This window comes from Aricia agestis, chromosome 15, assembly GCF_905147365.1.
Source record: "Aricia agestis chromosome 15, ilAriAges1.1, whole genome shotgun sequence".
Taxonomy (NCBI): Eukaryota; Metazoa; Arthropoda; class Insecta; order Lepidoptera; family Lycaenidae; genus Aricia; species Aricia agestis.
Genome location: NC_056420.1, coordinates 9,237,180 through 9,261,674, shown reverse-complemented (window position 1 = coordinate 9,261,674; position 24,495 = coordinate 9,237,180). Strand labels below are relative to the sequence as shown.

The following is a 24,495-nucleotide window of genomic DNA, read 5'->3' as shown; positions in this document are numbered from 1 at the left end:
GGTCCCGCTTTTACCCTTTGGGTACAGAACCCTAAAAATATCAATTTTTATGATTTCTTTATTCAAAATTGAAAATATGAGAATTATCTTATTTTCATTATATTAAATGATATGTATATTTATTAAATAAATTTACCGTATTCGCTCCAGTTCAGTAGCGCTGAGTAGATCATTGATGGGAAAGTCTTTCATGAGTGGGTTGTAATCCGATACAGTTGCCAAAGCTTGTTTCAGCCCAGTATCAGTATCAAATGATACCGTTGCATGAAATCTCTTGCCATATTTGAGGATATCCAAGGTAAGAGCAACCTGAAATATATTGTGTATGTATAGAAACATGAATGTTTTATTGGTAAAGTCTTTTGCTGATGTGGTTGCAGCAAAAAGGTTAAAACTCTTAAAAGGTATGTACTTTTTTTTTTATGAAATAAGGGGGCAAACGAGCAAACGGGTCACCTGATGGAAAGCAACTTCCATCGCTGCCGGCTTTTTAAGAGGGAATAGGGTAATAGGGGAGGGTAGGAATGGGAAGGGAAGGGAATAGGGGAGGGTAACTAGTGCGAAGGAGTCACAATAGATCCTCATGGGTCGCAGTGACGTCAGGGCTGTGACCTGCCTTCTTTAAAAAAAAAAAAAAAAAGGGGAGGGTAGGGAAGGGATTAGGGTAGGGGATTGGGCCTCCGGTAAACTCACTCACTCGGCGAAACACAGCGCAAGCGTTCTGTTTCAGGCCGGTTTTCTGTAAGAACATGGTATTTCTCCGGTCAAGCCGGCCCATTCCTGCCGAAGTACGGCTCTCCCACGTATATACTTCACAAAATATATGATTGTCAAACATTATTTCAATACCTCAATGCTTTCTCTCTTCTCTTGGATGCGATGTAAGGCCCTTTCAAGATTCAGCCAGAATGAGATTTCTTGCAGCGCAGTACCATTAGATGGGTCTCGGTCTAGTTTGGTCACTTTTTGTATTTCTTTGATCCAGCGATTGACACCATTCTGCAGTTGATTGAGGAATGTGGAGTCTTCCACTTTGTCACCAAAGTCTGACACACGAGGCTTTCGCCCCTCGTCAGCAGCCCTATAAGATAATATAAAGTTAAAAACATAACCTGACTTAAATTAATATATGTACAGCTGTTGTTATGCAAACCATTATCGGTTTGCAGTCAAAATCGGTTCAACGGTTTGGGCGTGAAGAGGTAACAGACACACTTTCGCATTTATAATATTAGTGAGTATGGAGGTATGGATATTAATGTCATTATGTAGTGTGATAGAAGACCGAGAAGATTAAATGAGAAATACAAAACCACAACTAAGTTTCATAAAATAGTAGTCTAGGTATGTATGTACACTTTGGATAGCAACTGTTTCAGAATCTTCTTCATTCATTCTTTCTACCTTTTGATGACAGCAGCAACAAGGGGATGAACAGGTAAGGTGATCTCCGGAATGTCAATATTCTGCTGAAGGTGGAGCAGGCCCATTTCAAGCTCTGCAATTTTCTTCTCAACAGAAGGAGCCATTTTGTCACCATCCCTGAGGGAATAAAAGTAGTTAGTGAGTTTGTGAAAATTATATTTTCACCTAATTTAACTGGTCGATCGTGGAAAAACAAGACACAATAGAATTTCTATTGTGTCTCAATCACCGGTGACTATGGGGCTTGATGAATTAAGTCTATAATTATACTATGGCAGATTAATTTCATAAAGTTTAAAATTTTTGTTTTACATTAATATCAGTGAATTTAAATTGAATGTAGGATTAAGTTTTTTTTTTCTAATTACCTGTCAGCCCTTCCACTTTCCTTCACATAGCTTTTGAAGAAAGGTGCCATAGTCTTGCTGATGAAAGCATGAAGGGTCTCATAGGGAGAGCCATCCGACAGATTGATAAGTCGGAGCTGACTATGGATGGACTTGTCAGCTTCAATAACAATCCCTCTCTTGATGCACACAAAAGCTGCCACTCGGGGAGATGTGAAGTGAACCTAAAATAATAAAATGTAGATATAAGTTTTCGGCCGGACTACTTTTTTTTTATTTTAAGTAAAATAAATGTATACCTCAGTGCTGATCTGATAGGTAACAGCTTCTTTCTCCTCCTCGCCTTCTGTGGGTTGTTCACTGTCATCTTCTGCAAAAGAAAAAATGTTATAAAACCAATTTTTTTTGTAGTAAGTAAAATTTTATGAGATATTGGCTTATTGTACTGCAAAATGGTACCATGATTTCTCTTAATCATCTAAAAATAATATTGTTGACAAAATATTTATAGGAAATTTAAAAGAAATGCATGGCTGTACACTGCAGAATACTAGTAGTGTAAAGTAAAGCGACGTCATAAAATCGATTTCGGGTAGATTACCTTTTAGCGAAAACCGCTGCACATACAGAGAGGACACTTGGGGATCTGAGATGAATTTCCTTATGCAATCTTGGTTCACTTTGTCTTCGAGAGCTGCATTTAGAGCCGGAGGAACTATGTCATCCTCCGGCAGAAGTACCGTTGCAGCTCGGCGAAGGTAATTTGCGAAGTCTTGAAAATCAACCACGGATACGTTTTGCGCCTCCGGGGCGTTTTCACTCCCGTCGAGGGAGTCTCCCATTTTGGCTTTAAAATTAAAAAAGACTTATTGAAATAAATATAGAGAATTTAATAATTCGCGAAACTGGAAAGAGTTCCCAACTTTCCAGTTAGATTTTGACGACTGATGACGCATAAAATGAGTGTTGCTATTGTTAAAATATGTCTTTTTTTTAACATGGCAATATAGCTGGTATCAGCTGGCGCTCACGTCAAGTTAAAAAGTTGGGAAAAATTAAATATTGTTGTAAAAGATATCGTTTGTCTTTTTATTTTTCTAATTAATATTTTATTTGGTATAATATCATTATTTCATTTTTCTAATTAAGGCGCGATTACACCGCGGCGCACGCTGTGCACGGCGGCCACGCGGTCACAGTATAGCAATCTAATATTGTTATACTGTGACGCGGTGCACGGATTTATATTATTGTCTGGCTAGTCACTAGTCTACACTTCTACCAGAGTAGACAGAATGATAGAGTATGCCGTCTTAGAACTGATGTTGAAATTTTTAAATTTGACGTATTATGACGAAAATCGTCGCTAGGGTTGTTAACTTGTTACCTACGAATTTAAAACTATGACATATTCGATGGACGTGTTCCTCTTTGGTCGTATTGTTGTTTGTGTTTTGGCACATGTGATTAAAATTGTCAGAATCCAATTTTGAAATCTTTATTTTAAATATTTAAAAATAAATTATATCAGCCAGCGCGAGGCACATAACACATTCCGTTCATAATCCTAGTGAAACCCGACGAATTTGACAGATATTGAAACCTGTCCGTCTCTTTGCAGTCGAACTACTGGTCGTTAAGCCCGTTGCAGACGATGCGCAGTAGCTTGCGCAAGTACTAATACTAAGCATATATTTTCATCGTGTGAACGCATTTTGCTTAGTGAAAGTGCGAGTGCAAGTTGCTTAGTAGCACTCGCTTTGGTCCTCGCGCAAGTGCGACTCATTTGCCCCCGCTCCGTCTACTTCACCCCCGCGCTACTTCACTGGTCATCGTTTGAACATGCGTTGACCAGTACTAGCGCCAGTACTAGCGCCAGTTCAGTCTGTTTGTTGTTTTGGTAAAGATGTAGAAACCTACCACTAGATTGTTGGGGAGTTGGTTGTTTTATTGAGTCTTAATGTTTTAAGTTTGTGAATTAAAAATGAATAAATGGAATTCAGACAAAACAAAGTTTATACAACTGTATAAAGAACATGAGTGTTTATGGAATGTTAAAAGTGAAACATATAAAAATAAACAAATGCGTGATGCTGCGCTTGAAGACATTAAAACAAAAATGAATATAGATGGTTTCGGGAGTTCAGAAATTAATGCCAAGATAAGAGTTTTGAGATCAACCTACTACCAAGAAAAGAAAAAAATACAAAATTCACATCGCTCCGGCGCGGGAACTGACGATCTTTACCGCCCAAATGTTAAGTGGTACGATGATATGAATGAGATTATGACAAAAATTGAAAGCAAGACACCATGTTGGGATAATTTGGTAAGCATATTATAGTACTTAAATTAGTATTTAAGATAAAATTGCCACTCGTAAACTTATTAGGCGCTTGTCGAACATTCGCAATTTTAGTGTTTATTTATTGCAATTTGCAATGTTATTTATTAATCTTATTTTTATTATTTGGGAGAATCAGAATAAAAACCTGCAAGACGAAAGTGAACCTGCATTGAATATGGAACCAAACACAGATGAGAATAAAAATAATCCAGTGAAATCACCAAAGGCGAAAAGATCAAAACTAAATAAAATTACTGCGATAATATCCGACATGAAAAATTTAAATGACAAGATTGAAGATAACGAATTTGATATTTTTGGATCTTCTGTCGCTGCACAGTTAAAAAAACTTTCAGAGGGTCAAGCATTAATTGCACAGGAACAAATTCAATCCATTTTAACTAGATGCAGACTAAACGATGTCCGGCGTCGATCTCGTATTTCTACACCCCTCAGTTCATCAAGTTCTTGGTCTCCGGCACCACCGCTTTCCCCACCACCATCGTCTTGTACTGTCTCTGCATATTCCGGTGAACCTGTGGAAACTTGTTGTGAATACGATTTGAGTACAATAGATTGTTCTAACAACGATGCCGAAGAGGACACTCAACCTTCTGACAACTACGAGTATGTAGTTCTACAAAACTATGACGTCATCGCAAAAGCCTATGAAGACTCATAGAATTGCGAATGTATCTACCTCTTTTGTTTTTTTTTCAAAAATTATATTTTGTTAATATACACGGTGTAACAAAATTATCTACATACTATCTGAAATAAGGTGTCTCTTTTCAGTTCAGGTTTCATTAGTAGAGTAGTAGTAGTTTCATGAGTAGCTTCAGTTTCCTTTCGGATATGTCGGTGATTTTGTTACACCTAACACCCTTCAAATATATTTTTTCAATAAATAAAACTTCTATAACAACTTTATGTTTTATATTTTATTTATATTTTTAATCAATTATAGTATAGCTACGAAATCATACGTAGTTGCCAGTCAACCTCTCCAGTGGTCATAAAATAGTCTTTGTATTTGTCACGAATCAATTTTGCCTTTCTAGTTGGATTTTCGTTCTCGTTCGTAATACTACGAAGTAAATTTAATTTTTCAGATCTCCATGATCCTGCGATGATTAAACCTCTATCCAAATCTTTATAATCGACTGAACCAGGAGGCATGTAGACACTTGCTGATGTTTTACTGAGAAAATTGTGTAAAGTACAGGCAGCACGAACTATCTTTTCGACTACTTCAACGCGAAGGGATATTGGTTTTTCAAAAACTCTGAATCGACTCACAATTATGCCGAATGCATTCTCTACTATTCTCCTGGCCCTTGACAATCGGTAATTAAATACTTTTTTGTCGGTCGTTAACTGTGTACGTGAGTAAGGTTTCATCAGATATGGCTTTAAAGGAAAAGCATCGTCTGCTACAATACAACCTTCATGAGGTAGCATACCGTTTTCTAGTGCATGACACAAGGCAGAATTTTGGTAGACTCCACCATCTGAAGACCTTCCATTAGCTCCTATATTTACGTAAGAAAAACAATAGTCGTAGTCAACTAATGCCATTAATATAACACTGAATGTTTCATGATAATTGAAAAAATCACTTCCAGAATGCGGTGGTGCTCTAATTTGGATGTGTTTGCCATCCAGCGCTCCATAACAATCTGGAAAATGCCATCGGTGTCTAAAGCCCATCTCGATTTTGTTCCATTCTGCTTCTGTGGTAGGGACCTGTGAATAACAATTTTTCCTTCAATAAAAAGTTACTTAATACAAAATAGGAACATATTTTTAAAAGTTTTTTGCCTGCGGCTCCATTTTTTAGCTTTCTTTACTGCCTGCCTTTCTTAACTAATTAATGGCAAACTTACGTTTAGGTACTCCGATAAACCATCATAAATGGCATCCAATACTTCAGGAAGGAAACTTGATATTGATTACATGGAAATTCTATAAAACTTTTGAAGGCTTCTAAGACTATTTCCAGTAGCCAGATAGTCAAGTGTAACTTGCAATTTCATATAGACCGGAATTGCTTCTCTCATTATTGTATCTATCTTCTGAATTCTGACACCGATTCTATTCAATAAAAAATTGAAATTTTCTATTGTCAAACGCATAATTTTCTGGTATTCTTTTGCATCCTCCAAAGCTAGTTCTCGCATTAATAAATTTGACCCCCCAAGTAATTTCCTTCTTGCAATCCATTTTCTCACCCACAATCGTTTTCCTTTTTCTAAATTCTGTATTTCCTGCATCAGTTCCTCTGCTATCACTCCATTTAGCTCTTGAATTAGGCACTTAAAAAGTTTATTCAAAACCATACGCTTGTCCATGGTTGCCTACTATGCACTGGCACTATACAAAGCTACTTCGCGTGATCTTTTTACGTTTGAACGCTGGCGCAAGTACCTGCGCAAGTACTCGCGTAAGCTACTGTGCATCGTCTGCAACGGGCATTATGTCTATTGTGCTTCTACACTACTATTATAAAGAGGAAAGATTTTATTGTTTGTTTGTCTTGAATAGGCTCCGAAACTACTGGACCGATTTGAAAGATTCTTTTACCATTGGAATCCTACATTAATTCTGCTGAACATAGGCTAAATTTTATTTTGGAAAAAAATAGGGTTCCGTAAGATATTTGGGATTTTCGGAAGCAAGGTGTAAAAAATCAACTAGAAATGTTACTTTTTTCGCGTACGCTGCCTAAAAAGTAATTGTAGATCTTTTAAATATCTACAAAAAGGTCCGCGACACACTATACCTATCTATGTTGAGTGAGGCACAATAACCATTTTTTTATTAAAAAATCTTGAAATATTTTTGGACTACATTTAAATGCCTTTATTTTACTCATGGCATTAATTCTTATCAAAATAAATTATTTCATTACTAAGTGCAGTTAATGTAGATAATATTTGGTCTTTGAATGATTAAAATTGGACGTTTGGTTTTAATGTTATGGCGAAAATAAAATATTACGATTTCTGCTGCACGTTGCGAATTGGGTGTCGTCAAGGCGCGCCGCGCGGGTGTGCTCGCCCGGAGAGTCCACGTAAATATTATCGCGCCTTTACTTGGATAAATCGTGATTAAAGTTGACGGCATTGTATTACTTTCGTAATAGTTCTTCAGTCTTCACTATCACTATTGACTACATAGTATAAAACAAACCCCGCGTTCCATATTTTGATGTTAAAACGATCAAAACGCTCAAAATAGGAGGTATTTGGAGCGTTTTTTAGGTTTCCGTAGCCAAATGGCAAAAAACGGAACACTTACAGATTCGTCATGTCTGTCTGTCTGTCTGTCCGTCCGTATGTCACAGCCACTTTTCTCCGAAACTATACTATCGAAACATATAGTTTGTGAACCGCATTATGATTTTGATACAAAAATGCAAAAAATATTAAAAATTTTAGGGGTCCCTACATGACTGAAACAAATTTTTTTTTCATTTAAGTATTTCTAATAAGTATAATTTTTTTCTAACCTGAATAGTTGGCGAGAGAGACTCCTCCAAAGTGGTAAAATGTGTGTCCCCCCTCTAACTTCTAAAGTAGGGGCATGATAAGTAAAAAAAAAATGATGTATATTACCTATAGGAGAAGGTGGCAATGTGGCCCCCCACTTTGTTTATCAAGCATTATTTAAAAAATATAGGAGTCAAAAACCTTAAAAATACATTTTGTGACTTCTTATTCATTTGTTTAAACATGTCTTATTGGGGAATAAATAAAACTCGTGCAGGATAATCGAAAGTTTTAATTATTGCTGCTGGATATTGTAGTGTCTCTCTGGCGTCAAACGGCATTCCTACCAGCGCCTTCTCCATCGTGGTTACGTCTTCTACGTAAATAAACACTCTTACATGTAATGTGACCCCCGGGGCCACATTACGACCAATGTGAGGGGGCCAAATTACAATTATTGCTAATATTTAAACAGCCGTACGTTTTCAATTCCGTAGGAGAACAGTTTGATGTATCCGATGTTTGAAGTTTGAACACAAAAGCCAAATATTTCTGTTTCTTAACATCTATCGAAATAAAATCACACACACTTAAAGTTTCGCCGGTCGCAAGTTTAAACTCGATCAAATGACAATCGAACTTGACAGCCTCTGTTGAATTTGTACGGTGCTAAATTATTAGTAGCATACCGCGAGCATCCCGTTCCACCAAAATTATATTAGATAGCGTTGTTAAAACATTAAAATTAAAATAATGAAGAGGCAACATTACCACCTTTTTCCTGTACTATAAAAACTATTAACGAAAATTGGTATGAACGAGATCTAGCAAGTAGTTTCTTTTTTGTACTTACCTACTTCTTAAATGGTAAACCTTAATTTAAGTTTCATTAAATCAACTGAAATATAAAAATCAATCAAAAAAAAAATTTATAAAAATAAACCTTATTGCTGCTGCGGAACCCTTCATGGGTGAGTTCAACTCGCACTTGGCCGGTTTTTTTCCCTCATGTCCCTTTATTCCCTTTAGCCCGGCCGTACATTATCTGAAATTTCTGATCAGAAAAATTCGGACGCCCCCCGGAACGCACTCTGTTCTGAATACATTTTGTTGTAGAGTTGTAGACCACGCATACGAGTACTATCAGAATAAATTTCTGGCGTGTCAAAATGTATGAGCGGGGCGGGACGTCCGAATTTTTCTGATCAGAAATTCGGATAATGTGCGTCCGGGCTTAATCTTTAAAACTACGCAACAGATTTTGATGCGGTTTTCTTTAATAGATAGAGTGATTAAAGAGGAAGGTTTATAAGTATAATAACATTCATGAAATAGTGGAGAAATAATATTATTTTTGGGGTTTCTAATGTGATGTCGTAAATAATTGCATTTGTACCGCCTACATTGCAAACCAGGCTGAGCTCTACGAGATTTATCAAAATAATGTATGTACTAAGTATTGTACACTATGAAAAGGTCTACAGAAAACTCCGCGATGGTATATTAATTATTATGTATATCTCTTTTGGATATTCCACAATAATATTTCTTGTCATTTTCGAAGCGATTTTAACCAATACGACAATAATCCTTATTCAATTAAATACTTTAAATATTATTGATTTAATATAGATCTATTTAGCCCTTTACAGCATATGAACATATTACAGATTTAAAAATTGCGGGACGTAGCTTTTGTGGCGGTACCGACAAATGCGGGCCACGGGTAGTAATGAATAATACGAGGATATTAATTTAAAAATTTCTTCAGTGAGTGACATAGGCTATAATATATTTTATGCCCGTGCGAAGCCGGGGCGGGTTGCTAGTACCAGCATATACTGTGTGTGGTTTTTTAAATAATAATCGTGTCCGATACCTATCTAAAGACTTTACCTCTTACTTACTACAATACAAGGTCTGCTTGTCTTTGTCGGGCATATTGGCAACGTCTCTTGACAGATAAAGACAACGGATATTGAGTAGTTACTATACGCTAAGGAATTATTTTTAAATTTTATCAAAGGGATTAAAATAGAAAAAAAAATAGAATGTAATAGCAGTTTGATTAGTTCCAAACTTCGCCATGCATGTTCCTAAAAACTTGTACCTCTTATGTTTTTGAAATTTAGAACCAATTATCCTACCCAAGTCCAACCAACAATAGTCCTTTTTTTTCTAAATAGAAAATGCGCTTATGCATCCCCAGCAGCACCGGGAAAGGACAACTGGGGAATGTGGGACTCGTGCGATAAGACTGTGGTCCTAAAGGAATGTTGTTAAACATTCAACTGGACTTCCTCGTTATACCTATAAGTCATAAAAATTGTAAAATTATAACTGTAGAAAAAATATTGCCCAACACCATAGCAATGTGGCATTAATGTACCTCTATCTTACTAAAACAACGCACTTTTTATTTTAATTCTCTCATACATTCCAATACCCACAGGTTTACCCATATTCAATCTTCAAAGGGACTTTAGATCAAGTTATACTTCACTGCTTCGCTTGATCCATCACTGTCAACAAAAAACATAGGTATATATAACGGTAGTCTTACTATTTTTAATCCTTTAAAGAGTTTCCCACCGTATCCCAACGGAATAGCATGCATTATCGTATGGTGACATGAACACACAGGAATAGTATCATCAATGCCAACTGAATAGTTTTAGAACTGTTTGTATGTATTTTATTATTCGTGATAAGTTTTACTAGAGTTCTCTCCTCCTCCTGGAGTCCTGGATATTGAGTCAAAATCTATTAATATGTTAGAAAGCGAAGTTACCTAGATGGCGATTTCGAAAAATGTGTGAAATATTTTTAGACAAAATGTGCTGCGCACATTCTTTGATAATTATTATCCAAAGTAGCTTCCGGAACTATAGATTGATGCAAACTTTAAATACTCTGAATCGTATATGAAAATCGTATTTCCGGGAAAAAGGCTGCTGCTCTTGAATATGAAATCGAGATCGAGACAATCTGCCAAAATATCCTTAATTTTGGACGTCCTTACTCGTGGGCTTAATTGAATCTTGACTCTAAAGTTTTGTTTATTTTGGACGTCTAATTGATGTTGACGAAGTATTTCGTCTGTAAATAATTGAGTTGGATGTTGGCTAATCGTAAATAAACTTCCTATACTCCGCCGGAAACATTTTTGCTTACTAGTTGGAATATGTGGGCTCCCTTCGGATCCATTCATCCGTAAACCGGTTACGGTTTTATTTATTTCTATAGAGCACGTTTGCGGATTATTATTTGAGACCTTGAAGATTGTAATCCCCCCTTACTAATAAACATATTATTAACGCGACTATTCAATGTCTGATTTCCTTGTATGTGACAATTCCAAATTCCAATACACTAGGCAGAGACATGCAAACATAATAATTTAAGAAGCACACAAGGGTAAGAGTTAAGAGTAGTATCATCATAGTACCTATATTTGAACTCATTACAACATAATACAGATTTTTTCGTAGTTCAATTCAGTCAGTTTTCTATCAAACAGAAAAATAGCAAACGGACTACATCGAATAAGGAACAAAGTTACATTAAAAACGAAGAATGATTGTACAAGTATTCTGGCATCTAAAGATGTCCTTTTGTATTATTAAAATAAAACATTATCTATTATACATATTCAAAAGGTAAAAGGTCACATAAAATAAATGTGGCAATGTGACCCCACGTTGGTATAGCAGCGATTTGGTTAAGTATTCTATTTTCTGTAGTTGTGAAGTTTCCCCGAAAAGGGTAAGACACTTTTGGGTGGTAATTTGTCGCTAAAATCCTTATTTATTGCAACGGAGAAGTTAGATCGGCCCCGGGGGCGTTCGGAAACTTGGCTGCTTTAACTCCGCCCTAGTACCGACACCTTGAGCACATATTGAGGTCGGATTCTCGTTTTCTTGTTTCAGTTGAAATATGGTGGGAGTACTTTAATATGATTTCGGGATAACTTTGTCCCCGCGCTTTGGGCTTTGCGGAACTTTGTAACGAGAACATTATTTCATACGATTGTGCGACTTTAACTTATTGAATCCTCGCGCAAATTTATTGTATGGTACTCTCGTTGGTGTCTGATAACTTTGGGATTCACTTAACTTTCCAATTATGGTTGGTACTTCTTACTTCTAAGTTAGCTTCAATAATATAATAATAGAGATGAATATGATTTGGTATAAAACGTGACGCTTCGCTTCGAATCTGCCCAAGTGTGAGTTGAGCCTTAGTAAATATTTTTCTATACAGTGTGTTAGTGTAAACACCGTTATCCTTGAAACCATCAAATGAGCCCGTCAAAATGAACAACTTTTTCTATGAGAACAATGCTGGGAACTCAAAAAAAATGCCGTGTTCATACCCATACGGATGCCCGGGTCGGTAATTTGTATGAGTATGAAGACGGATTTTTTTGAGTTCCCAGCATTGTTCTCATAGAAAAAGTTGTTCATTTTGACGGGCTCATTTGATGGTTTCAAGGATAACGGTGTTTACACTAACATCTTGTATAAAAAGATTTATTATTAATTTTTACGTCTCTGTGCCGTAGCACCGCTACGTTTTAGTCACGTAGATGCTCGTAGCACCGCTACGTAGTAGTCGCGTAGATGCCCGTAGCATCGCTACGTGGTAGTCGCGTTTATAAGACGGTAGGTGAGTCCGTAGCACCCTCGTAGACGCCCGTAGTGCCTAGAGAGCTACGCGATGGCGCAATTGACACTATTTTTGACGTATTTAATTGTGTTTTAGTTGCTATGTCATTATTAATTATCAAAAACTGGAATTTAAACGAAATACAGAAACCTAATGATGATGATGAAATTAATAGTGATGTTAAAATTACAGTTGCACAATGAAACGAAATGAAATGTTGCAAACAAAAAAGTATAAGAATTTTAACATTCTAAAAAACTTATACTAAATTAAAATAACAACACTATTCTAACTGGTATTCACTGTTATTTTTCGTTTGAATTTTCTAACATCAAAACAATTTATCTGTGTGTAACAGTATGCCCTTTTGTCCCGTGTCAGGCCGGCTAGCGAACATTTTGAATATTGCTGTTACGAGAGTCGGGGATTAGTGAGTCCCGAGAAATAGTTGCAGCTGAAAAAGTTACTCGTACCAATAGACTCATCCTCTATCAAGAGTTGCTTGATTAGAAATGCTCTTTTCATACATTAACTAGACGTCGTATGTTCGTTCGTACAAAAAAAACCGTGTCTTAATTTATTGTGATGAAAACCATCAATATATAATATTGGATAGATGATAAAATGGTTAAGGTTCCTAATCAAAAAGTCAAATTTAAGTTTAATTACTAGCATCATAGAGAAACGATTTGGCTGTTTCTTATGTCAATGGAGTAATGTTTATTTTCTTATTGAAAATAAGACTTTAAAGACTGTATTCAGCTTTTATAATTATTTAGTTCGATCAAAGTATTTTAATGAACTAGTTCCAACAAGAGGAACATTAAATAGAAAGTATGTTATCTTTTCCATTTCACTTTAGAGCGCAATAAAGCACAAATGTTTTGAGTAATTTACAACTTAATGTACTGCCCGTACTTACTGTCTCGGTGCACTTAGATGGAACAACATTATTCATTCTTCGCACAGCTTTGACTTATTATTTAGTTTATTTACGACTTGGCTCTGCAAATTCATTGTTGATGGCAATTATTTTCAATTCTTAAATGGAATTTTATGTGTAACTTTTCTTGGAAATAAAAACTAACTTACTTAAAATTAATAGTTAGTTAAGAATTGATGGAAGATAAGAGATAGTTAGACCGACACATTATATAATCGATTTCACATTGGTACAAGATTTTACTAATACTATTACTAAGACTAAAATCTGGTATTTATGTTCATCTGTTGCAAAAATCGGTTTTTTTATTGCAATAATATTGTGTTTACCCAACAACAAAATGTTTCATACCTAATGAACATTTTTTAAAGTTTAAAGACCAACGATCTTAACGGTTTTTGTCTTTAGAATTTAGATCTATTTAAAAACACTAAAAACTGCTCCAACTCTAGAGAATTCGGTGTTTGTGGTAAATTGTGTTCGGCTTTGTTTTACCTCATATAGGACCTTTATGCTAACGGCATTAAGACAATACTCATAGAAACTCGCAGTCAAAATAACTAAAGGACTAAGCGAAGTCGATTCTGGCACCCCATTGAGATATTTGGTAGTTGCGGTTTGAGCACAACAAGTTTGAGTTGGATCCTTTTATCAGTAGGAACCAAAGACTTATGGAACCTTGTTTATCTGGCTAGACAAATTTTTGCACAAGAAAAAAAAGTATTCTAAACTCTAAATAGTAAATAGGTACCATCGAAGAAATTTCTTTTTAATTCTTCAGAGGCAGATATCGGGCTTACGCAATGATATTATATGAAAAACTCAAGGCTTACGTCTTTATGGTCTTTACAGGTTATGTTAAATCAATATTTGTCGGCTGGATTTGACATAATGTTGTGGCGGTACCCACAATTCGCCTTACGCCTAACATTCCCGCATCGCGCTATCGAAGTTTCGTAGAACGGCAAGATAATACGAGTATATACAACGTCTGAAATGACGTCAGTAGGCTTCGGCCTGACCGAGTATGCTATCTCGCTCGGTCGGAAGATCTTCCTTTTCGGCCGCCACGAACAACGTTAAATTGGTGACCACCGACAAGAACACGCATCCTTCTGGAGTTTGGACATCAATCATCATCAACACTCCCCGCCCCTCCGCACCACGTCAGCTGACATCAAGCATAACCGGGTCGCCTCGTCCGTAAGCCGCGTTAGGCGTCCGCGCCGGTCGAACTCGTGTCTGGCTTGAACGGGGCAGCCATAGGCTACAACGAGCGGTCAACAAGCAGAGCACGGGGTCCCTCTCCTGGTCATTGCACGCGTAGCTTCGGCCCACAACTGACAACGCAAGCGCATCGAAGAATACCACAGGTCTTCGGGGGGGAGTGATGTGGCGGTACCCACAATTCGCCTAACAATCTGGTTTCGGAGAACGGCAAGAGGTATAACAACGTCTGAAATGACGTCAGTGGACTTCGGCCTGACCGACCATGCCATCTCTCTCGGTCGGAAGATCTTCCTTTTCGGCCGCCACCAACAACGTTAAATAACTAAAAGACAGAGCAAAGTCGATACTGGCACCCCATTGAGATATTTGGTAGTTGCGGTTTGAGCACAATAAATTTGAGTTGGATCCTTTTATCAGTAGGAACCAAAGACTTATGGAACCTTGTTTATCTGGCAAGACAAATTTTTACACAAGAAAAAAAAGTATTCTAAACTCTAAATAGTAAATAGGTACCATCGAAGAAATTGATTCAGAGGCAGATAACGGGCTTACGTCTTTATGGTCTTTATTAGTCAGGTTATGTTAAATCAATATCTGTCAGCTGGATTTGACATAATGCGACCAAATTATATAGGTCCGCCATCCGTCTATGAATCAACTTAGTGATAGTACCATCGAGGAAATTGAATTCTATGCAGTTGACAGACTTACGTCGTTTGGTCGGCTTATGTCAATTCAATGTTAGTTGTGATCGGTCGGATGGGTTTGACTTAACGCGACCAAATTACTTGGGTCCGCCATCTGCCTAGGAATCAACTTCTCTGATAGAACATAGACTTTCGACCAGTGTCTTGTTTGCCCATATAAAATAAAATACTCTTTCAGCGCTGTTACTTCTTTGGCTGCTACTTTCACAGTGGACTCATGTCTCTTACATATAGAGTCACTTTATTTTGCTACATCCTGTATTAAATATGAAATATCAAAGTGGCCAAAAACTTGTATATCAACGTGGCTCTAATTTTTTCTCGGTTTTTGCTTCGAATTGCCATGTCTACTACATTCTATGGTACAAACTATTCTGAAGTACTAGAAGCTTTACACTTGTTACGATAGAGACCGTTCTGATTTATTTTACCTACGAGATAACCTCTATGCTAACTACATAAGAATCACTTCCAGAAAGTCCGAGGTACATTATCCTTGAACGGACTGCACTTTGCTTAGTTCATAAAGTTTTTTTGTACAGCCGCAGACTAACTTTTTAATTGAATACAGTTTTGTTTTCAACAACGGAATGTTTGGCCACAAAAATTTTGGTAAAAATTTACACGCTGTGAAATTGGCTTAGTAATCATGAAAGTATTTTAAAATATTTTGTTCTAATTTTTTTTTGCAGCCCCGTCCAGTAGAGAACACTATATTTTTGGGAATAAAAAAATTAACCTTTGTGTAAATCCACAGCTTCAATTACCTACTGCCATTTATTATGCATTCGTAGCTATCATATTATAATATTATCAAAAAAAATATTAAAAAATCAAAAATATTTATTTCCAAATAGGTTAACAAAGTTAACTCTTTTAGAACGTCGTGTCTACATGAGGCCTACCACCGGTTCGGGAACTACCCCGCCGAGAAGAACCGGCGTAAGAAACTCGCACGGGGCCACCTTTTACCAAAAAGGTGGAAAATAACAAAGATACTTAGTTTAAACTAATTTACGTTAAGTATGTAAGTACTTGTAGTAAGTATAAATAATGGTACATTTATATAAGTATATATATGGTATATAGAAGCGACCTATGGTTATTGGTATATCTAGCTTATGCTTATTCCTAGTGTTCCTGCAGTGAATGTCACTTTTTGTTTTAAAATTATTTACATTTTTTCTCACGTATAACACATTGTTCAAAATATATTGAGAGATTACGGTCAGAATTCTTATTTCTTTAAACTTTTCTCTGAGAGATTCAAAGGATGACATTTTATAAATAGATCGTATAGCTCGCTTCTGCAGCACAAATATTGTGTTAATATCAACAGAACTTCCCCATAGTAGAATGCCGTAATACATTCTACTATGTCATACCATATTACATCAAAACTAATATTCGTTAATACTTAATTGTACCATCATCCCTTTAACCATTGTCACAAACACGAATAATTGTAGTAGCATTCAAAATTAGGAAACAACAACATCATTTGTCTGCACTTACCTCGTATATATTAAATTCATTAGCTACCTCACCCTAATAAACTAAGTTGGCAGTCAGCATTTAAGAGGACCATTCAGTCGGAGTTGTCGCCAGCAGATGGGAATGTGCTTAAACTTTGGCACGAGTAAACTTTACCGACTACGGCTTTGAAGTGGAATATATCAAAGCGAAATTAATGTCGACGTAGTCACACTAAACTTGTCACAAAGCGACAATTATGATTTATTTTGGACAACGTAAATTATGTTATGTTGACTGTTTAATTTTAGCAGGGGTTTTATTAATTTTAACGATAAGATAGAAACAACAATATCAGTAATATATTGAGGACTTTACGTGCCGCGCGAGATATTAGGTTTATGATTTATTATAGTTCAAATAGTTCCAAACTTGCAGATTTGGTCTGGGAGCACTTTTTATTTCTGACGTTGCGGCTACCTTCCACCTGACGTGTTCAGGGGTAGACTGCGGTAACAGCTATTCGCTAATCTACTGTTAATATTGTACTGCAGCCTTCACGCTATTACAGCCTCTGTAGAAATGGTTACTTCGTACGGAAGAATAGATATGAAAAGCTACATTGATAACGTAAATACGAGTATTTAATTTGTCATCTTAAATTTTTTCTATTCTATCGTAATTTTACTGTTTTATATGATACTGTTAATCCAGCTAAAAGCGTTATATATTGTAGTGTATTGATAATTAATAAAGATGGACACGCCTACTTAGGTAGTAGGGGTAGTTGGAGTGGTCGCTTGACTTCGGTCTGATGATCACTTGTATACCAGCCGTCACCAGAGTACGAGTGTTTAGTTATACGTTATTCCTGTGTTTAATTCACTCGCCCAGACATTGTACATACTGTACATATATAAATTTTTCGAAAACAAAATCAACAACAAAATATTTAAAACAAAAAATCATAATGGTATTATGAAATATAAATATGGCGGCATTGTTTGGGGTTTCCGGTCACGTCGTCAAAGGGTTAGGGCGCGAATTCGATGAGTTTTCGTAATACCCTCATCAGCTCGCTGGTTGATCACTTCATTGGCATTCAGCGGGCCGCCGTAAATAGCTTAAACAAACTTACACTCCGACGAAATGAATTTTTAACAAAGGCTTGTGTTATATTTTTATTGGAACGTAGTTCCTTATCGCGCGTTGCGCCTTGGGCTAGACTAAAAAAGTTGTAACGTCACTTTTTTATTAGTAAGTACCTGCATGGTAGGAGCAGAGGCCGTTGATAGTATTTCTGTGCATCAACTAGATGGCTTTTTTTGAGAATAAACAGCGACGCGTTGTTAGTATTCCTGGGCGTCAGTAGATGGCGTTTTTTTACTTAATAATTTTTTGAGTGTATAATATGTATACAGGTTTTTTTAACATGAGAAATAACTTCGTTCCATTCGGGTGTCCCTTGACACCTCTCAAGTTTTTATATAGAGTTGTAATTTTTGTGATTGCACGTTACGTTGATTTTCATTGAAATGGAATTCATAATATTATGATGACGTATTATATAATATAATATCTATGGACGCTTCACACCACGTCAGTCTGGCCCCGTGCTAAGTACCTGAAGGACTTGTGTTACGGGTACCAGACAACGGAAATATATTTAATACTTTTTATACTATACATATATTTAAGATTTTTATTATATGATACACATATTTAATACACATCTATGACCCAGGAACTTTGAAAACTTTTTTGTTCCGTCGGCGGGATTCGAACCCGCGACCCCGGCTTGAGCTATCGACAGCCCACCCACTGAGCCACAGAGGTCGTCTCATATTCATCGCTTCGTAGCTTAAAAAAATGTTTTTACTATATTCAAATATGTTGATTACTTATCGAACCTAAAAGGAGCCGTTTCTTATTAATATGCTGCGGCGTCTATAGTATTAAACTGGCAATACGGGGACAAGTTTTACAATCGACAAGTGCCTGCGACTGAGTACTTACTAGAAATACCGAGTTTTGCATTTCAAGCTATTTAAAATCACGGGAATGTTTTTATGTGCCAAGCTCTGGTATCTTGTGTGATCTACTACGCCTGCCTAACATAGGCCTAGGCAGCTGATAGATCACCGAAGACTATCGATCTTTCATAATATCTCATTAGTTTGGCTGGCAAGACATCTTCGTAAACTACTGTCGTCTATCTATACTTTATATCCCTTTCTATCCCTTTATTAATAGGCATAATACAAATAAGTTTTAGTTGTTTTAAGATATTCTTTTTGGCATAATATTTAAGTTCTTTACTTGATTAAATTTATATATATTATACGCATTACACACGTCTTGAAAAACCCTCTAAAAACATTTCAAGCGGTCTAATAAAACATCTTCAAATGTCGCCGCGATCTTTTTTTTCTCTATTATATAGACAACATGTACAAAATATGTCTATTCTGTATGTTTTTTATCGTATTTATGGCAGCATATTTACAGTTTTACGGTTTTCGGAGCCCCGCGCCGACGTCGCTCGAGGTAATATTTATTTGAATACGTCGCGGTCGTTTACGAGGCCGTAATATATTTTCATTTTGTTCCACATTCGGTATCGACTCTTACCTTCATGTTAACATTGTTCGTGTATCGGAATGGCGATTTTATTGTTGAGAACCATCGAAAGTACCGTTAAGTCGACGTACAGACTAGACTACAGTGGAAAATTGTGGATGTCAGATTTGAATACGTTTTAACCATAAATGTTTACTTTTTAACACATTGTTATCTTAATCAGATATCTGAGCAATTATGATATAAGATAGATGGCGGACTTACGTAATTTGGTCGGGTTATATCGAGCCCAGCTCATTTGTGAAATTGACTTAAATAATCCGAGTTCCGATCAAGTCCGAATCATTCAAACATTAATAAAATTTTCAAAGAAATCTTAATTTAACTACTGAAACTAACGATATTAATGAGAAATTTATTTTACGAGTAATTTAATAAAACTATTTCGACGCTTACTGCGTTCTAATTCAGCAAATTCTCTTTTCGTCTCCTATAGTGCAGACTGGCATACGTTGAAATTACTTTTGTGAAAACTTTTTTCACTACCCTTGTACGCTCTCCTAACTACACTATAGTTTTCTAATTTGTTTCATATTATGTTATTATTGAAAATTCTTATATTGCTTTCTTAAAACTTTCAAGTTGCGCTAGTTTTGCTATATTGCTTTTAACCTTTTAAACCTAAGTAAGTTAGACGCAACTTTAGAAATAGTCTACAAAAGAGATTAGCCAAGTTATAAGTGCAAAATTTATATCAAGACATCCTCCTCATAAGTTGTTTCGGAACTTTCTAATACAGAAACATGATCTAAATATTAAATTAATACACGTGTATAGAAATGAAATCAAATATTTGTAAACGAAATAAAAATGAAGAGATAAAGAACAAATCACAAAAGGCATACCACCTTGGGATTGCTTCTTCTCACTGTTTCAAACTCAAACAATTTTATTTAATGTTATATTTCTTGGATAATTAGAAATAAGATTAATATATTAATAATGTTTGCATTAATACAACAGCTCAAGGGCTTCGACTTTCTTATATTAAAGAACAGGTGACACATTTTCAAGAGTCGATTTTTCTGCTCATTTACTGCCGCACTCAGAGTGGAACATTAATTAATTAATTGTAATTAATTCAAATTGTTGACATAAGCCCCATACATTATCTGTCAAACTCTTCATTAAATTGAAGGTTAATCGTGATTAAGTGTCTCTGAGTACGGCGGTTAGACGCAAAAAGCACGTTAACTATATCTTAATCCTACTTTAATTACTGTGTTGCTCTGAAATTTTCCCGCAAAAAATGTGTACATTTTCTTAATTATATTTTATAGATGCCCTCAGAGAATTCCATCGCGAATAAATTATAAAAATATTCCGGTTTCGGTCTGTTCGTTTATTTATGTCCTATAAAATTTCAAACTAATTTATTTAACTTCCGAAGATAATTTTTACATTTCCCAGAAGACATTTCGTTATTTTGTTAGCGCTTTATTGGTTTCCTGTCACACGCCTTTAAAAATTTAGTGTTATTAAAGTAATATTACTTCGAATATTAATATTATTTATATATAATAATTGATTTCTGACCCTCAAGTTTTTTACTATACTGATTACTACGCTACGCTAGGACCTACAATAAGTGCTACAATTAGCGCTAACGCATGTTCTACCAACTATACTGTCATGTGGTACAAGTAGCGTTACGCCCATAAAGTTAATATACCTAGCGGAATAGAGAAACAAAGGCCTGAGCAAGAGAGATGTCACTATCAGTAACACTGCGTGGTAAAAAGAGTCGTGTGATACATGACAGCAGCACTCTTTTTTTGACGTCCAGTCGGCACGTGCCGCACGTTGACAATTTAATCTCATAGAAATCATGTTCAATAATGCTTGTGTAAGTGTATACGTACACATTTTTACACACAGATGAAACCAATTTCGGTTTCATTTGACAGCTCGAGATTGTTGCTCTATTCCGCTAGGTATATTAACTTTATGGTTACGCCACATGAATTATTGTGATACGCTGTTGTGTTGCTCGTGCTTTGGTAAGTGCGTGCTACGCTACGTGATAATGCTACGCTACGCCCGCGCCGTACGCGTAGCTATAGGTCTACCCTTAGATTATGTACACATAATCTAAGGGTCTACCAGAATCTGATGTCAATTTTTGACAGAAGATTTTCAAAAAATATCCTTGATCATTGGATACATTTTTATATTTGCATGTTTAACACACAGAATCAGCCGCTATAAGAACAAAAAAGGATCATGTTTTATTTCAATTACCCCGGTATTGCTAGAGTCAATTTATTTTCTCACTGTTCGCCATCAGATTCTGGTAGACCTATACTGGCGTAGCACTCAGCACACAACGACGTGGCTCGTGAGTCGGTCGTGACACGTATACAACGTGCGTTATTCTACGTCAAAAGCTCACAAATAAATGGATCACGTTTTATAAAACAAATACCGATCGTAATATTTTCTTACTTTAATAAGACCATCCTATAAAACTGTGAAAGCGTCTTCTTTATCTGTTACACGAATAATGCAAGCAATTCGTCTTCGTTAATGGTCGTTCATCATTCTCTCAAACCGTGATATTATTCTTCATTCATCAGTGTTAAAAGACTGTAAATAATGAGATCATTCATTCAATAAAAATTCTTCACTCCTGGAGTGTCTGAAAATAATACAATCAGCTTTAATCAGTTTCACGGAAAATGTGAGATTATTGATAAAATTCGTATTTACTTTACATATAAGTTTGTTAAAATTGATGTGTTTAGTAATCCTATAAGAAATTGGTTGTAATTTGAATGACTGGCTAAAACTCTAGAGCGGACCTATTTGACTATCTATGCTTTTAAAATATAATACGAAATAAAACGTTAAAATATTTTGTGATTATGTACTTATTATAATATTTTATGACGGGAAAAGTAATATAAAGCATTGCAATTTTACTGTCCACGCACACTACAGTGTTTAACTTTATGATTCACACTCACTGACACGTCATGATTTTTACACTTAAACTTTTCTAGATAAATGGAAATAGTTTTGGTATGGTATTTATATCGATAAAAAGTTTGGGAGGCCTTTGATGTTTCAAAGCCGATGTCCGGTTTGATCACGAATAGCTAACATATTGTATTGTTATTGGATACACATGTCGTCAAACCAAACTTTTACATCAATCAAACTACAAAGAGAACTTTATGTCATAAAGCATCATCATTTTATTATTATGGCTAAAAATTCATTGTTTAAAAAAAGTATTTAATATTCGTATTCAAAGTCCATATCTGTATGTCTGTTATGTGTCCTTTTCAATATGCCAGACTAGGAGGAATAAAATATTTTAATTAATTAATACGTGCATTAACTAAATTAAAATAGAGATTATGATATTATTTTCAACTAATAATTTTGAGTGCAAAACTTTGAGCTCTCATTACATCTAAAATATTTTATCTAAATTACTTTCAAAATGATTAACAAAAAGCTAGATCTTCGCAAAACTTGTCTTATATAAAATATCAATGTGACAATTTTAAATGAATAAGAAATACAGGCATTTAGACAAATAATACATACATTATAATAGGAATGTTAGGCTTTTGTAATACAAATCCCTGTACAGCACGGCGGAACATGGAAATAGCGAACATTAATTACAACAAACATCAGATAAGTGTGTCCAAATTATAGTTTGTTGTAGTGGAACTTAAGTAATGCACTATATACGGGCCGTACGTTGTAGCGCGGCCACGAAACTAGATACCTTGCTTTAATATTAGTCTGAACAGATTCATATTAGTCACATAATTGTCATCGACGTCTATGGCAACTGTCAAACGTCATTTTGACGTTTGACAGACGTCATGTCATGAAAAGTGGTTTAACACCGTCGGCACTCGGCCGTTACTTCGGAACAAGCCGCCTTCAAGGAAAGACAGATTAGTAAGACGTGAATACTCGTATTGTACCATCTACTTTAGATATTTTAGTCTACGGATGATAATATTAAAGCTCAAATTATACATTCGTTGAGATGATTATAATACATGTTTTTAATTATTTACATAATGTTAATAGTGAAATGATAATTTAAATGTAGGTATTTCATAAATTAATAAATGGCGTTAAGTGATACGTATTTGTTTAATTTTACTCCCTTCTGAGTTAGTTTCACAATATAATAATATGGGATAGTTCTGAAAGATTTAGTTTTTGACTCCAAAGGCTCAAGAGCCAGCGACAGATGGAAGTCTCCGTCTTTTAAGTCTTTTAAGGGGCACGTACAAAAAAAACTTTAAGCTTTTATAAAATGACGAATGTTACTGGCTCTAACTGTAATACGAAAATAAATATGGTTCTATATTTTATACTGCTTTTCAAGTTTAATTCTTGATTAATGCATAATATAAATAGATGCAATTTTTTTTCACTAAAATTTACATAAAAACCATTAGTATCATTCTCTTCTTTCATTCTGTGTATCTCCTCGTAATGAAAAATAATACATAAATATGGTTATACTGTTTCGCGAACTATATTATTCACTCATTTCATCAGCCTTTCCGTAGCCTCGTAACAAGGTAAACTCCATTCGTGGCCTCTCAGCGACAAACTATTTCTGTTACCACACCACTCGTGTCTCCTTTTCGTGGCGTTCGAAGTAAGGTATGAATACTCTCACTCAGTAGCCACATAGCAAGCTGAATACTGCCGCAGCACCGCACGACAACCGCACCGTCGCTCCGCTCGTGGCCGCACGGCGAGGTGAACTATTTCCGGTCTCTCGCAGCGCCACGTTCGCACCCGTTATCACAGTTTGTTATCACTGACCGCCGCTGTGCTTTCCGTTTTCCACACGCAATTCAATAAATACCACGCTGCACTTTTTACGCCCTAAACAATTGTGGGTTAGAGAAACTGTAGTTAACAAGGTTTTAGGTGGTTTAAGTAAGTTATCAAATGAAGTAATTTGTTTCAGTACTTGTTATCAGATTTGACGTAACTATAATATATGAATACGAATGTTTGTTGGTACGTTTGGTTGTCACTAAAAATGGTTAATTTGAATAAAGACACAAATTTAGATTAATAGAGGCCGGCTTGCTATATTACGGAAAAACGTTCAGTTTCTTTCGTTATACTGATGGACAATATCGGCAAATTAAAAATTAAAATTCATTAAAAAGCAAACGGAATCACGGGCGTCATTAAAAATTAACGAGTAATCAAAATGTGAAAGCGATAT

At 35.7% G+C, this 24,495-nt stretch overlaps 1 protein-coding gene across 7 annotated transcripts in view; it reads right to left on the bottom strand.

The window, feature by feature from the left end:
• The window catches only part of LOC121734140 (dynein heavy chain, cytoplasmic), a 67,331-nt gene extending 64,630 nt beyond the window's left edge, over positions 1 to 2,701 (bottom strand). For all 7 annotated transcript variants that reach the window (XM_042124567.1, XM_042124566.1, XM_042124570.1 and 4 more), the window contains exons 1-6: positions 2,374 to 2,701; positions 2,072 to 2,142; positions 1,794 to 1,996; positions 1,405 to 1,542; positions 850 to 1,081; positions 137 to 309 (exon numbers count right to left, since the gene is read on the bottom strand). In XM_042124567.1, coding sequence (XP_041980501.1) covers positions 137 to 309; positions 850 to 1,081; positions 1,405 to 1,542; positions 1,794 to 1,996; positions 2,072 to 2,142; positions 2,374 to 2,614 — 1,058 coding nt within the window. In that variant the 5' untranslated portion in view covers positions 2,615 to 2,701. The remainder of the gene's footprint in view (positions 1 to 136; positions 310 to 849; positions 1,082 to 1,404; positions 1,543 to 1,793; positions 1,997 to 2,071; positions 2,143 to 2,373) is intronic.
• Between the last annotated feature and the right edge of the window lie 21,794 nt (positions 2,702 to 24,495).